This window comes from Trifolium pratense, linkage group LG1 (assembly GCF_020283565.1).
Source record: "Trifolium pratense cultivar HEN17-A07 linkage group LG1, ARS_RC_1.1, whole genome shotgun sequence".
Classification (NCBI taxonomy): domain Eukaryota; kingdom Viridiplantae; phylum Streptophyta; class Magnoliopsida; order Fabales; family Fabaceae; genus Trifolium; species Trifolium pratense.
Genome location: NC_060059.1, coordinates 5507932 through 5524772, shown reverse-complemented (window position 1 = coordinate 5524772; position 16841 = coordinate 5507932). Strand labels below are relative to the sequence as shown.

General features: G+C 32.1%; 3 protein-coding genes across 5 annotated transcripts; 2 read left to right on the top strand and 1 right to left on the bottom strand.

Annotated features, from left to right (window-relative positions):
• Positions 1-2145: 2145 nt before the first annotated feature.
• LOC123898219 (early light-induced protein, chloroplastic) lies at positions 2146-3174 on the top strand. Its single transcript, XM_045949123.1, has 2 exons — positions 2146-2508; positions 2651-3174. Exons 1-2 carry the CDS (start codon positions 2263-2265, stop codon positions 2993-2995), a joined length of 591 nt encoding a protein of 196 aa, XP_045805079.1. The 5' UTR covers positions 2146-2262; the 3' UTR covers positions 2996-3174.
• A 2823-nt stretch (positions 3175-5997) lies between these two features.
• Positions 5998-7228, top strand: LOC123903045 (early light-induced protein, chloroplastic-like). 3 transcript variants are annotated; one of them, XM_045952907.1, is made up of 3 exons: positions 5999-6257; positions 6565-6636; positions 6762-7228. In XM_045952907.1, exons 1-3 carry the CDS (start codon positions 6117-6119, stop codon positions 7104-7106), a joined length of 558 nt encoding a protein of 185 aa, XP_045808863.1. In that variant the 5' UTR covers positions 5999-6116; the 3' UTR covers positions 7107-7228. The 3 variants fall into 3 exon arrangements, with proteins under 3 accessions (XP_045808864.1, XP_045808863.1, XP_045808862.1); XM_045952906.1 differs by having other exon boundaries at positions 6559-6636; XM_045952908.1 differs by lacking the exon at positions 6565-6636 and having other exon boundaries at positions 5998-6257.
• Positions 7229-7809: 581 nt separating this feature from the next.
• On the bottom strand, positions 7810-16129 carry LOC123903044 (dymeclin). Its single transcript, XM_045952904.1, has 18 exons — positions 15310-16129; positions 14422-14646; positions 13635-13698; positions 13410-13539; positions 13175-13319; positions 12743-12991; positions 12578-12662; positions 11845-11947; positions 11200-11325; positions 11000-11113; positions 9952-10070; positions 9750-9837; positions 9567-9659; positions 9368-9457; positions 9095-9214; positions 8884-8975; positions 8522-8579; positions 7810-8184 (listed from the first exon to the last, which is right to left on the bottom strand). The coding sequence occupies exons 1-18, from the start codon at positions 15497-15499 to the stop codon at positions 8107-8109; spliced, it is 2169 nt and encodes a 722-aa protein (XP_045808860.1). The 5' UTR covers positions 15500-16129; the 3' UTR covers positions 7810-8106.
• Positions 16130-16841: the final 712 nt, after the last annotated feature.

Sequence of the window (16841 nt, the reverse complement as noted above, 5' to 3'; positions counted from 1 at the left end):
TTGTGTAATTTCATATTTTTGAATGATTTTTTGTATTTATATTTATAATATTATAAGAACATCTCTCTACAAATTTTTTTTTTGACATGATGAATTATTCATGAATTTTTATGCGCAAAAAACTAAAAATTTCATATTTAATTTATCCGTTGTTAAAAAATTTAAACTCTTTTGCAGTAGATGTTGATATAATGTACTAAATATAACTGAATTTTTTTTAAAAAATTTCACATGATAGATATAAGTTGACTGAAAAATAGGACCAAAAATCATGACGGAAGATATTTGAGGAGCTAAAATTTGCTAAATATTTTTTTATAAAAACTAAAAATAAAATTTAAAATATTTATAAGAATCAAAATTATGTGTAACTTTTTTTTTTTTTCTGAACTAATACTCCGGAGACACCGTCACATTCACATTCCAAATTTATGCAATAATTGAGATTGGGCAGATTCCAAACGGAAAACTTTTAATTAACACCTCAAATTCTCAAAGTATGTAGCACCTTCTTGTCCTAGCTTTTTTTATGGTCCCTTCTTGTCTTAACTAGTGCTGCACTTCCGTTGGTTATGAAATAAGGGATTTTATTTTTTTTTGCAATCTACTCATTTTCTCGCATTTCCTACGAATTTACAAAAATATTTACTTCCGCTACTTTGTTGGCTGGACACCCTACCAACTTTTTCTTTTATAATGTCTGCTACTTAAGTAGCGAGCAATATTTTTCAAATTTTTTTCATTTTTATAACGTTCGCTACTTAAATAATAATAATAATAATAATAATAATAATAATAATAATAATAATAATAAAAGAGTATAAATAAAAACAAAGCGAAAAATAAAGTGACAGAAAATATCTCATATATATAAAATGTCATTTTATTTGGGAATAACGTAGCTGCAAAGCAAAGGGACCTTTAGTATGAAATGAGTCCACAATAATAGAGCAATAAACCCAACTATTCCAAATTCAGTTACTACATTCTTTAGTGTGTGACTGTGTCTCTATTATGATTTCAAGTTTGGCAATTTTTGTATGGAAATGTTATGGCTTCTGCTATCAAGTTAATAATGTAATAATACCTTTAGCATGATTGTTGACACACTTGTATATCACTATCTTGATTTGGAAGTTTTATCTTCAATTTAATGAAACAAAAACAACTATTTTGAATTAAAAAAACCAACTGCTCAACTCATGATACTAATCACTTTGACAGAAACAAAGGGTTATATAGTTCAATCCTGAGTTATGCTCATTCTACCACCACACCACAATATCCAAAACGCACCCAAGTAAATGTTCAATTGGATGAAGAATCAAGATGATAGAGTATACCATATTAGATTCGTGACTTTTGACATCTATCCAACATGTAATGAGAAACATAAATACATATCATGTAATTCAAGGTTCATATAGTTCATTCAAACAAATCTTGCAAGATTATGCCTTATTTAAGCTTTTAAATATTAAACATAACAGAATGGTTCTGCCTTTTACTACATAACAGAGTCATAATTACAATATATGAGCCATCACTAGTTTTGATGTAATTAGCCCAATTGTTCACATTACATTAAGTTTAACACTACTACCAGCTTTTTTATTTTTGTAAATTAGTCTTTAGAATTTTATATTTAAAGAGGGAAGTAGTATTATATTGTTGACTATAAAACAACTATCACCTATGAGTAAGGTAACAAAAGGCAAAAGTTATATTTAAATTGCTAGAAAGGAATCTAACCGAACGGTAAATAGTTATATTCCATTATTTGTTTGGATTTGCAAAAAATCAACTTAAACTACGATTTAATCCATATTTATTTTTCAGTTTCCATATTTTCCTTCCGACCAAACAAACCCTTAATTAGCACATGTAACCAAAAAAAATATATTCTTAATTAACACCTCAAATTCTCAATGTATGTAGCAACTTCTTGTCCTAACTAGAGCCACGTCCGTTGCTTTTAGCATGTGTGGACAAGTGAACCCACGTGAACCAATAACCTTTAGGACCCATTTACACATTACGTGGAACTTAAATAACCACCAAAATACTTACCTTTACACACTACGTGGAATCAAAATTTCCCTCACAATGCTTTCCATTTTATTCTATATAAACAACCTTCTTTAATGCATATACCTACCAATCTTAACCATCTAAGTTCAGTGAGATTCACAAAGCTATCCCATTCTTCAAAAAACTTTAATCTCTTAAGCTTAGCATTGTAACACTAAGGGACTATTATCAATGGCTGTTTCATCTTATCAATCTATCATGTCAAGCTCTATGATCAACATTTCTAGCAGGTCTAGAGTTAACCAATTTAGCAACATCCCTTCTGTCTACATGCCAAACATCAGAAGGAATGCTAGCCTCAAAGTTCGTTCCATGGCTGAGGAACAACAGAAAGAGCAACCAAAGGTGCCTGTAGATCCAATTACACCAACACCGGTTACACCGACACCACAACCAGCCTATACTCGTTCACCAAAGGTGAGCATGGTAGTAAAAATAATTTCACCTTCGTTTTTTTCCTAATTGTGTGCTAGAAGATTAGTTATGTAAAGTTTTGATTTTGATAAAAATTAATGAGACCCTTTTGATTTGATTAATAATGATGATTATAAAATGACAGATGAGCACAAAGTTTTCGGATTTGATGGCTTTTAGTGGGCCAGCACCGGAAAGAATCAATGGAAGGTTGGCTATGATTGGTTTTGTAGCTGCAATGGGGGTGGAGATAGCAAAAGGACAGGGTTTGTTTGAACAATTATCTGGTGGTGGAGTTCCTTGGTTCTTGGGAACAAGTGTGGTGTTATCACTTGCTTCATTGATTCCATTTTTCCAAGGTGTTAGTGTCGAGTCTAAGTCAAAAGCTGTCATGTCCTCAGATGCAGAGTTGTGGAATGGAAGAATTGCTATGTTGGGTTTGATTGCTCTGGCTTTTACAGAGTATGTTAAGGGTACCTCCCTTGTGTAATACAGTTTTTTAGAGACACGATTAAAGTCTATAGGATTTGTCGTTAGAAGCCAATTATGAAACTTCATGCATATTCTTATGAAATTTCATAATAAGATTTGATCATATATGCAAATTGTAATAGTGACATTTGGTATATTCAATATAAGTTTTTGTTTTCTTTTTTGTCGACAAAAATCAAAGACATTTGAATTAAGAAATATCAAATATACATCTTGTGATTGCATCGGCACAAGATGGGTTATTTTGCACAATTTTAAAAACTACAAGGCATTTAAAGACATCAATGATTATTTGAGCACTTTTGCCTCGGTGTACACATTTATATTATTCATGTATGACTCCTACCCTTGGCTTATGACTTGCCTTAATGCTAAGAAAGTTAGAGAGGAGATTCTCTCAATTTTAAATTTCACGGGAGCAATGGTGATCTACATCCTTAAAACAACACGTTTCTTTTTTCTTTTCTTTTTTTTTTTTTAATTTCAAATCAAGGGTCCATGTTCCACTTCACCATAAATTTATGGGAGAGAATTCTTTCTCGAGAAATTTGTTGTCCTCCCATCTTCTAAGACAAGACCAATGATACTTGCATTTGCTATGCCAGAAGTAGATCCAAAAATTGTTGCTATGTGCAAAATTCTAAAAGAACCAAAGATTATGGAGGGAGTAATATATATAATAAAATAGGGAGTAATACATAATTAAAAGACACCAATGATTTTTTTATTTTTTTTTATAATAAGCAACAGTGATTTATAGTAATACATGTAATATATATAAATATTTAGAAAGACAACCTTTTTATAATAGAATGTATTATTAGTTAAAGGGACAACCTTTTAAAAATTGAATCTAAATCATATACACTGTAAAGTTATTTTACACATGGGTCCAATAATATACCGACACATCATGTATGGTAATTAAAAACACATGATGTGTCACATTCATTAAATGATGTGGCAATACATCATTGGATGTATGTATAAAAAATCTTTACACCGACGATACACAACAATTAAACTCTTAAAAAATAAATAATGAAAGGGGTAAAATTTTTTGTACTAGTGTGTTTTTAAAAATATCTTTTATTTGTATGCACACATGTATAAAAAGAAAGGAAGAGAAGAAAATACAAAAGAATATATTCTTTTTAATTTGTGAAGGATAATTTTTATTAATCAATGACACTAATGACTATTTTAATTACAACCATCCCATGATTTGAACTCACCTACAAGGCTACAAGGATAAACTCATACCACAAAGTTAGCACCTCAAATAAAAAAAGCACAATATAATAAATGAAAATCAGTGAAAAACAAAACAAATAAGTAATAGATTTTCAATAAAATAATAGAACCTTACAAAATTTTATTTGATTAATCAAATATATTAAGTTATTTGATAGATAACAAATGCATAAATGTAATAGAAGTTTTGTAAAAATAAAATAAATTAATGAGGATTAAAATTTAAAACCACTTTATATTTCAATTATATATAATATTTATTCTCACTAACATGCATGACTTCAATAGTCATAATTAATACATGAAAAAATGAGATAAAGAATTGCACGATTTACAAGATATATTGGTAAATATCGTGTATATATATGGTTGGTGTTATTTGTGATTAAAATGCATGACTGAAGTAAAATTTTGAGTTGTCAAATGGGTTGTCCGACCCAGGGGTCCGACTACATAAATGGGCCCATTTATTATTTGGTTAGGATACATATTAATGAGTCTAGATGAACTCATGTGATCCGTTTGGACTAATGGGTCAGCCCGATCCATTTTTATTTTTATTTTTTTTGTTTTTTTATGTTGCTTTAATGCATTAGTCCTCACAAGTCACAATTATCAATTTGTTGAAATATGATTTGATACAAGTATAAATAATTTTTACATTAACATTTAATATTAACTCTAGTTTTGATTCTTGTAAAAAAAATTGAATCAAGTTCATAATTTTTAAACTTAATTTTTTTAAAAGTTTTTGCTAAATTTATCCCTTTAAATATATTTTTATTAATAATTTTACAATTAGACCATCATTGTTTATGTTTTTTTAATAGTATTTTTTGCAAAAATCACATAAAAATGTTGATACCTAAGCTCAATGAGCTCGCCCAACCCATTCCATTTTTCATATGGGTTACGCCAAAAAGGCCGATTGTATTTACTCTAGCTTTTCTGAGACCGGCCTTTTTTTTTACAGTTTTAGATATTTAATTTATGAAAATGAGAGAAAGAAAATCAATTGTGTGTGATTTATCCGATATTCAATTTGATCTAGGCATAGAAAAATGTCAGAACTGACCCGGAAGACTAGAAGTATAATCGGTTCAATTTGGACAATTTTTTGTTAAAAAAATGTTTGAACCGGTCAAATTTTTATCTGTTCAATTTGGTTTGGTTTTTACTGTTCTTTAAAAATGAACGAACTCATTTTGATTTGGTTGATCGATTTATAATGATATTTATTTTTTTAAAAAAAAATATATTAATCTTGTGTATTCTCTGCTGTGATTTTTTGGTATATTACTATCAATTTTTCAAACTATCATTCTTTCATACAAATATTTCATACTCTATTTTTCAAACAACTTTTAATTAAATAAATTTACATATATAATATACTTAAAACCAAATAAACTAACATTATTTTATTACCTTATTATTAGACAATATTTTACAATTCAATACCATGTACCTTCCAAGTGGACAACCCCTCCCCTCTTATGAGTTATAAGTTATAACCTCAAATTCTCACTTTGTAGCACCTTCCGGTCCTAAGTAGTGCCACATCTATTGCTTTTAGCATGTGTGGACAAATGAACCCACGTGAACCAATTACCTTTAGGACCCATTTACACATTACGTGGAACTTAAATATCCACCACAATTCTTTCCTTTCAATAAGTTTACACACTACGTGGAATCAAAATTTCCCTCATAATGCTTTCTATTTTATTCTATATAAACAACCTTCTTCAATGCATATACCTACCAACCTTAACCATCTAAGTTCTAGTGAAAAATTTCAGTGATCAAAGACTTTTAGTCTCTTGAATTTTCATTGTAACATTAAGAAATTACTATCAATACCAATGGCCGTTTCATCTTATCAATCTATCATGTCAAGCTCTATGATCAACATTTCTAGAGTTAACAAATTTAACAACATTCCTTCTGTGTACATGCCTAGCTTGAGAAGAAATGCTAGCCTCAAAGTTAGATCCATGGCTGAGGTAATTTAGCTTTTATCAAACAGATTTTAAGGTTATGTGTATTATATTTGTTCATGCATATCTTATTTGTTTACTTGGAACACTAATCATATGAAACATGTTTATGATTTATGACTTACTTTCTCATGGAAAAACTAGATTCATTGAAAAATTATGTACGGAATATATTTCATTGAAAAACAGATGTATCTAGTGGTTTTTTGTTTATAACAGTACCAGAGACAATATGAAATATGTCCACGAGCTAAAATAGTCATTTATGTCACTTTAATTAATAATAATGTTTCATTACATTGTTCAGAAACAGAAGAAAGAGCAACCGAAATTGTCTGTAGACCCAATTACACCACCATCGGCAGCCTCTACTCGTTCACCAAAGGTGAGCATAGTTAGTAATAAAAAGTTATGACAGTGTACAAGTTTAGTTATCTAAAGTGTTACTAATTTTGATCAATATTTATGAAACACTTTTGATGAATAATGATGATTATTATATAATGGCAGATAAGCACAAAGTTTACGGATTTGATGGCTTTTAGTGGGCCAGCACCTGAAAGGATCAATGGAAGATTGGCTATGATTGGTTTTGTAGCTGCAATTGGGGTGGAGTTAGCAAAAGGACAGGGTTTGTTTGACCAAATATCTGGTGGTGGAGTTCCATGGTTCTTGTATACAAGTGTATTGTTGTCTGTTGCTTCATTGGTTCCATTATTTGAAGGGGTTAGTGTGGAATCTAAATCAAAAGGTATCATGTCCTCAAATGCAGAGTTGTGGAATGGAAGACTTGCTATGTTGGGTTTGATTGCTTTGGCTATTACAGAGTATGTTAAGGGAAGCACCCTTGTGTAATATAGAAATCCATAGGGACACAATTAAGATATATAGGATTTGTGGTTAGAAACCAAGTTATGAATCTTAATGTATATTCTTATGCAATTTTATAAAGAATATTTTTACCATTGATAAGCAAATTTCTTTGATATTAACTTGTAGCCTTAAAGCTTGTATTGTCACAAAATTTAAACCATATTTGCTAAGTGAGGATACTCTCCGGTGAAATTTTAACCGGAGGGCCTCAAGTGCACATCTACACCTTTCATATGTATAGAAATAGAGATGAACACCATCTCAACATTACTTATAAACATCTAGGCAATTCTAATCAGGTCACCTGATGCTGATTTTGACTACTTAAAGTAGCACATTAACTATGAAAATTTGCTTGCATCTAATTGAAAACCATGAAGCCAATCTTTATTACAATTGTAGCAAGAGATATTAGACTTAAGTTTAAGAAGGAATTAATAGGGAACTTCTGTCCTCAGAATGCGAAAATACTAGAACTGAAACAGCATGACATATCCTCTTTCTCTTTGTCTATCAAACACCTCAAGTAGACAGCAGATAAGATAATGGTGTAGGCTGGTAGCGATAACTCAAAATTTACTAATGCTTAAACATAAACATGTAACTTAGATACAACTACACGGTATAATTTAAAAATGTGTCCATAAATTTTAACATTATGCTTGTACAAAAATGACACATAATAGAAACGTTGAATTCTTCGATCAACAGCATTTGTGAGGTGCAACTGAGCACATCTACAAAAGCTGTGTGACATTTGCATGATATTGGCATCAACGCTTATTATTCAATACATGGATATCTCATCTTCATCTACGGAAATGAACCTTTACACTCACATATTATATGAACAGAAAAGAATGAGAGAACAATACACATCTTAGTATCTCTTTTTTTTTCTTTCAGAAATCTTATCAGCTACATCATATATACAAATAACTAATGTATTTGAGAGCCACGTTTGTACTAATAATACAAGCAGCTATGGATCAAGCTGATACTCAGGCTTATCAAAATCACCATTTTCGAGTGGGCTTTCCACCACCCCATTTTCAAGTTTCTGCAATTCATAAAAAGTCAATGACAGAAACAAGGGAAGAAATCAGTGCATGAAATTGTGACCATATTACACAATGCATATAATTGTGTGGTTTGATTTTTTCAAACATACTACACTTGAGTTTCTTAGATGAGTAAGACTTCAAACTTATTTTTTTCAATTAATGCAATCGAATAGTCAGTATAATAAGGCAACACGTATATATACAATCAAACCACGTTAGTTTTCAAGTGCACTCATATCAGTACAGATGAGATGTGAAAATGATAATTGTGTCGCTTGCAAGTAGATACACATACACATACACAAATAGTAAAGGAGATATTCAGATACATACTTCTGTGTGTAGATCAACTGGAAACAAATTTATGGCACCTGCGTTGAATGTGAATCCACTGGAGATGACACAATTTTTGCATTAGTGACATGTACAACAAAAAAATAGAAAGGAAAAAAAGCATTCGTAAAAGAGAATTAACAAAAGTTGAAATAAATAATGAGATAGTAAAATTAATTCCCCTAGACCGTGTATCTCAAGCCTCGATACTCTTGATTATCCAAGGCTGGTACTTAATGAGCAAAGAAATAGAGTTTACAGGCAGAATGAAATGAAATAAGACCAACAAATTTGAAATTGTTATGTGAAATATTCACTAGCAGCCTCGAGATAACATGAATAATAAGCTCGAAGAACCATACCAATGAGATAGTACAAGCTGCCAGACATATGGTATAAAAAACTCCTCTGGATGGCTCTCTTGTTCGTACATGAAGCGCAGTTGAGTAAACATCTGTCAAAGGAAAAAAAAATACAGCCTCATTGAAACAGTAGAAGTAATCCTCTTAAATTCTTAATGATATATTCCGTACTGGAAGCAAATTACAAATGATTTTTTTCTTCTTATCTTACCTTCATTCCGTCACCTCTCCAAGAACGACAATTGACAATTATCACTTGGAGCACTTCAGTGACTGACCAGTCACCATCCACTCGTTGAGCATCCATACGAGTATTAAAAAAATCTAATACCTGCAAATATTTAACAGGTATATTTTTCAACGACACAAAATATGATGTAAAGACAGCACAAAACTTGCTTCATGAGAATTTGCAAGGTTTCAAAGGTTATGCATATATTGTAACTTTGACTTAAATATAATGTTTTAAAATTATTAAACATACAGTATAGATGTTTTCAAGTAGTTCATGGAAGCGTGGGTGACTCTTGTATGGCTGAAAGACTTCCTGCCTGTGCATGACTGCATACACTACCTGCTCCAGTCACATAAAGCAATTCAGTAACACAAATTTTGACTATTTTGAACTAGATAAAAACAGGTCTGACAATTCTTCAATTAATCAAGTGGAAACTAAATCAAACCTCTGGATTCCGAGGCAGTGCATAAGTCAGGATTGCATTTATTATTTCTAGTACAAGTCTCAAGAAATCGGTATAAATTTGCAATTCAGTTGACTGCACCAAAAGAATACATAATTTAGAAAAATGATTCGTCAAAAGTTTTGCAATAGAATCATAAAAGCACAGAGACAGTATATATTATACCACATCTTCTACAAAGTTGTTTCCTTCAATTGAGTTTTCTTTTGCAACATGAAGCTTAGTATCTCTGCGATCAGCCAATTTGTTATACCTAATGAAAAGCAACGATATGTGTCAAAACCAGAGATCACAATCAGCTCTAAAAGGTATAAATTCGAAATGGAAATGGTACATTTTACAAAGGTAAAGAAAGAAGGAAACATACTTGCGTGAAAGCATATCAAAAAGGCTAACTAATCTCTGAGATGCATATGCACTCAAACGATGGACATGAGGTGCCATGTTAGCCAAAGTTGCCAGACATGTTGTGTGGAGATAAACATCCTATCATTATTTAAACATAACAGATTGATCAGCAGAAGAAACCTATACAAAATAAAAGCATTTTAATAGTTCAATCCACGTAAACTAAACAAGGATCAGAAACATTTTTAAGATTAAAATATGCCAAGTATCCATAGGCATATGATAATCACTGTTTTCAGTAGACATTGGATGACAGATCCCAATGCCTTCTTAGATCCAATTCCAAGTTCCAACACATGCAAAAGTGCAAACTTTCTGTCTATCCTTAAAAAAGATACCACTTTTCTTTATGAAAGCTGCTATTAGAACATGATACCCTAATCATATTTGATCACACCAACTAAAGATAGCATTAGACCAAGTAGGGAAATAAATGCAAACTCAAATCTTACATGCTTGAGTGAAAATTACATTATCCAGAGTCCTTGAAACTTGAAATTTAATATGTTGAAAATATGTGCACAAGAAAACATAAATCCTTGCACTTCTGAAATAGCACTAGAAAATCAAGGCAGGATCCTATTTCATTGGTCCAACGTTATTATAAAAATAAACCATGTTAGGTGTATTTTTTTTTTACCCTCTTGTTCCTAGAGGAAGGAGGCCCTAGTAATCTGGAGTTCGGCCGGAAAGCAAGAAATATAGAGTTCAACATTCGCATTTGGGTAAAATACCATCAAGTGAACTAGAACAGGACAAAGTATTTCCCATAAAAGAGAAACATAACAGTTAATTGCATCAATCAGTTTATATATTCCACTTGTAAATACCGATAACAGTACTAGCACACATCTAAGTAGCAACCATATTGATTGGCCAATGTATTAGGTTTTGCATTCAATATATATCTTACGTAAATAATCATTAGGTAGAAAGAGGTATTTTAGAAATTAGTAGAAACTAACAAGAGAGTAAATTAATAATCTAACTGAGTTTAAGAATCATACCCGTAGTTTAGACAAATTATACTGTACAGTTCTGATAAGAATTATAACCGTAAGAGAACCAAGAGAAGTCTGATGGAGAAGACGTTCTTTGTACCATGGAACACCCGTCAATATCTGTCCATTTACATACCAAATTAACATTTAGCACAATGCAGTTCCAGGCATATTCTAATGGCAAAAGACAAGTACAAAACTCTTACCAGCTTATGAATGCTTGAATTGAAAGAAGCATCTTGACTAAGTATAAGAAGTATAATCAGCAACATGTATATTTGATTAGCTGTCCTTCTTGGAGTATTATATAGAGCTTCCAGAATCGGCATTAACTGTTAATGTCATAAGATAAACAAGAATCGGAGTAAGAATCAATCTTTAGTCATTTTAGATGTTATCAGTAGGGCCCATATGATTTACAACGACTTAAAGCAAGTAGTTACATGTCACGTGATAACAAAGTGAATACATGTTTCACAAAGTAGTAAGCCTCGCGTACTTCATCTTAAAATTCTTATTTTGACTTTTAAATGTTTAAGGGAAATTGCACTGACCTCTAATATATACCCCCTCTTTTTTTGTAAAAGATACAGACCTCCTTCAATTACACTGACCTCTTTATCTTGTAAGAAAATAGAGGGTGTTTGTGTCATTTAATTTAACAGATATAAGGGGAAATGAGTGTGATTTCTATGACAAAGAAGGGTGGCAAGTGTTTGTTTAAAAAATGAAAGGGGTATGTATGACATTTAAAGATATCTCAAAGTAGCTGAGTGCAACTTCCCCCATAAATTATAATAAATTCATTCCATTATCTTTCATAAGAGAAATTCAAGTTTGCTGTATCATACCAATGTATCCATATCAGTCCGCACCAAGACATACTCCAAAAATGCAGAATTTCCTTGCAGTAATGAGTAAAGCAGTAGGACAGCTGTCTCATCAGCTAAGCACCTGTAGATGAATAAAAGTAGCCAGGTTCGTTAAAAACAACAAATATGAAAAATCCAAAATAATGAATTTCAATTAGTATGAGTGTCTGACAGTGACACTATGAATAGATATAACTACATACAAAAAATATCCAAAGTGGCAATAAATGAAGGACACTTATTGCAAAACTGGAATTATAGGCCACGAGATAAAGGACCTTAAACCAAGAAAATAAGGTAACAGAGACACGAAGCTGCAAATAACAATTATGTGCTCACATACACGAGGAAATCCATACTGCCTGACTGAAGAGCAAATATGAAACGTGAAAAAAAAAAAAAAAAAAAAAGGAATGAATTTTTATGTCTTTCATACTTTTCATTTACTTTCCCTTCTTTGATATAAGTATTGATTGGTGAACAAAAAATAAAAGGAATCAGTTTTTGAAATGTCATAATAAGATTCATCTGCAACTGGAATATATTCTGATCATCTCACAAGTTACCATCATGATAATAGCATACAACTACAGCCATGTGACTTGTATTTTGCAGAGTTTGACTCAATTAATAAAAGCATAAGTGAGCATGATCTGGACGTAGTAATAGTATATTAATCGTCAAACACGTATACAAGCAACAAGATACTCACGTGCCAAGCGTATCAAACAAAGAAGCAAAAGGCAACTTTATGTGTTGACCATTGTGCGCATTGCCCTCAACGTCTACGCGATCCACTGCATTTAAAGACTGATTAAAATTGCGAGCCTTCTTAATCAATTAATATGGTATATATATAGATATGAAAATATATTACATTCACAGTCAATTGCATGTTCTAAGGCCTTGCAGTAAGGGTTGTCAGAAAAATGAGGATTTTCTTTGAGTAATGAATCTGAAGCTGGAGATTTGTTATTCTCAATGGCAGAGTAGTCTTCACCCACGACACATTTATGATAATGAATCAGAACAAGAAGCACATGAAGACTGCTATCCGCTATAGGATTTCTTGAGCCTTCGCCGCTTGAACTGACCAAATAACTGAATGGCAATAAAACAATATTTGCTGCAAGGCAATAAATCAAAAAATAAAACACTTGTTAAATAAGTTCCCAACTTTCCAAACAAGAATCTTGAAGCAATTAGAAGGAAAAAAATAAATTAATAATAATGTCAAAATGGCATATTTGACTTCAAAAAATCCATAAACATTAAATAGAAAAAAGTATATCCAGTCACCAGTTCATACCAGCTGCAGAACCAACTCTCTGTAGCACACTACTCTGACTTCCGTCATAAAAGATGGGATACGTTGCTCTATTGAATGGAACCTTAGGACGGATAATGAAATTTAGAAGCAATTTGCGAACAACTAAACCAACCAGAGAGCTGTCCTGCAAAAACAACAATGCACAGACCTGTTATTTACTATCTGCAAATAAAGAATAACTTAATTGATGTTAAAATCTCAAGTTCTATCTAACCTGAGCCATTGCGGCATCAAGAAATGGGTTCACATCATTTGCTCCAGGAGATGGCCCACATAGAAGCTGAGTTGACATTGCAATAATCAGGAAATTAAGTAGCTCCAGATGTAGAAGAAATGTGTCGGGACTACAATAATAATAACAAATCCTGTTAGGACAGTAATTTCACACAAAAACTCAACAAGAATTAGCCAATCAAGTTACATATGAGTTGTGATATACCTCACTTCTACTGATGCTATAAAGTTCATTACATTCCGCATAACGAGGTTTTCAATGGTTTGATCTGTATAAAAATTATTATAAAAAAATAAGAATCTGAACAACACTGGAAATAAACATGTAGAAACGAAAAGAGACTTGAAAGGAGAAAATGAAAAATAAACTATGAATTGCATGAAACATTAAGAATTTCCAATTCAAACAAAAGTAAAAAATCATGCATATATCCAGTGTTGTGGATGGAGGAAAGCCGAAAATATGACATACAAACACGCCGTTGAGACTTATTGTGCCGCCATGGCGGGAATTCATTTACAAATTGCCTATGGCGGTTGTCGAAAAATACGCCACGCCCAGTGGCATGGCCAGGATCCTGGTCTAAAGAGGTGAAGTGAAATCAATTTGGGTCTTTTGGGCTGGTGGTGCAAAAAAAACTCGGGGGGTCCAAAATGCAAAATTTATATAAGTATATGTGCATTTAAGTTCAGGGTGTTCAGTTGAACCCCCTCAATATACTCTAGCTCCGCCACTAGCCACAATTTAACAACACTGCAAATATCACATCAAATGCAATAAGTTGCAACATGTTACCCAAGTAGGCGCCAAAATTCAGCACAAGCCTTTTATATGAATCTTATGTTAATACACCGCCCAAAATCATATATGCAACGAACTTCAATGACATTGATATGTATGTATGTTTACAGATCTTAATTCTAAATCTTCCAAAATCATGGTTCTAATCTATAGATCTCAAAAGTAAAATCAAGCATGCACTTGTACATACCTCCGAGAACACCCTTCAGTCCAGCTTCATCACCATCAAAAGATAGGTACAACTGCATACCACTTTCAATCAAGTGCTTCAGAAACACAGAACTGATGTAGACTGCATTTGCAGCCTTTTCATAAACCAAGGGTGGCACGCCAGAAGTAGACATGGACTCCTGCAAATAACATGCTAGATGGAACAAAAGCTTTGCAAGATGCCTGGTGTGAAAATTGTTCTTTGCTGCAAAACAATACCAATAAAATCCCAAAGCAAAAGTTCGCATAAGAATTCAGCATGAGCACTCTATGAAGCACATACACTAACATATAGACACCGGTGTGAGAAAATAGAAGTAATTAAATTTAACCACATGTGTCCATGCCAACACACCTTTAATTTGAAGTGTCGGTGCTACATAGTGAGCACATTATACCTTATGCAATCAAGCATATAATATTATATTGTTCTCTTAATTTTTTTAGATATCAAATATATATATCAAAATATTGATTTAGCCCTTCCCTCCAGAGTCCTCCAAAAAGGAACTCGCAAACACACCCTAAGACTTAAAATCATCCGGAATCACTTCTCTTAAAAACAAATTTTTCTGAGAGAGCATAAATAGAAATGAAAACTCCACGATGACATGATGTTATTATCCTTTCGTGAAAGGAAAATCACACTTCAACAATCTACCATAAACTCATTCTATTAGAATCCCAATATATTTAGACAACACAAATAACATACTAAACTCCTTGCTATTAAAACAAAATCACATTCCAACACAAAAACTAAGCTATTAACTAATGCTATTATCATAAAATGGATCAATTGAAGCTTCTTCATGAAGCCATTAATCATTCTAAGCCTAAAAAAAACTGTAATCAAAATATGACTAACCCAATAGCTCACAAGCTTGTTCAACACGTTCAGAAGGCCATTGAACATTGAGAGGAAGCTCCAACAATTTCTGCCAAAACTCAGATGAGAAAGGGAAAGACTCATCACCGACAAAAGTCCCGATCAAATACTCCGCCGTCTCCGGCGAGAATTCACTACCCTTACGCGGCGTTGAAGGTACCGAACCCATTCGGAAAAAACGGTTATTTTCTTTCGGATATAGTGTTCAAATCTCGATTGCTATGATTTGGTGGAAGATTCAAAGCAACGGCATTGTGTGAAAAGTTGCAGAGAGATGAAAAGGGTTTGATCTAAAGACGAAAATGGAAATGGGTTTTGAAAATCTCGAAGGTTCGTGTAGAGAGAGAAGAGAACGGAGAGAGTGTGAAAGAAGAAAAGGTGAAGAAGAAGAAGAAGAACGACAAAGAGGAGCTTCTTCGAAACGAAGGTTTTGCAGAGAAAAATGAATTAATTATAAGGACTTGTTTGGATGAGCGGTTATTATCAGTTAATAGTAATAAGGTTTTCGACGTCACCGCTTGGTTAAATTGCTTCAATCCAAACAAGACATAATTTAAATTTTCTCAAAATCCAAAATTTCTTTTTTTGGTACAAGCAAAATCGATTAATTTCTTCTTTTTTTTTTTTTGGGTGCAAACAAATTTTGTTACATTAAATAGATGTATAATAAATATAAATAAATATCGTGAATAATAAGACAAGACAACAAATTGCTTAAAAAACAATTTTCTCAAAAAAAAACAAAATTGCTTAAAAAAAAAACTAATTAACAAATAACGAATAAAATAAAACGTCATATGTTGAATAAAATTTGATTTTGTTGAAATTAATTGGTATGGCCTAGCTTTCGGACTTTTTGTTTTTGATAAGAAAATGGGATAGATCATAGATCTAATCAATCGCAAATGGACAATTATCTAAAATTAAAAACAAAAACTAAACAAACTATACATATAAAGTATAAATTAGTTGGTATAGTTAATGGGAAAATATAACTTATGCACTAATTTTAATGATACAATGTGTTTGCATTTAGCCTAACGCTTGACTTACCAAACATAATAATTCTCAAAATCTCAACCTAAATCCTACTATAATGCAAAACAACCATAAAATTTTGACAAATTTCTACTATCCTTCGTTTTAAAATTTTTTTTACCACTAGTATCAAACTCATCGGACTGTCTAATCTGGTTCGGTGGTCAGTTCTGACATCACGTGATTACAATTTCCTCTCGATCGTAATTGGGGGATTGAACCGTACTCATCCGTATCAAGTTTAGTGTTAATCACCACTGAACCAACTAACGATTGGTTGAGTCAACAAAATTTAAAATGCGAGATTTCTTCTTTTTGCGCCCAAGAATTTAGCACACGCTGTGCGACCTTTCAATTCTACCCCTCGTAATGTAGGATGTGAGTGTGTAAATATGGGGAAAATTAGTTGGCAATGTGAACAAACCTTATAAAACAATGTATAATATTTTTGTAAAATAATATAATTTTTTATT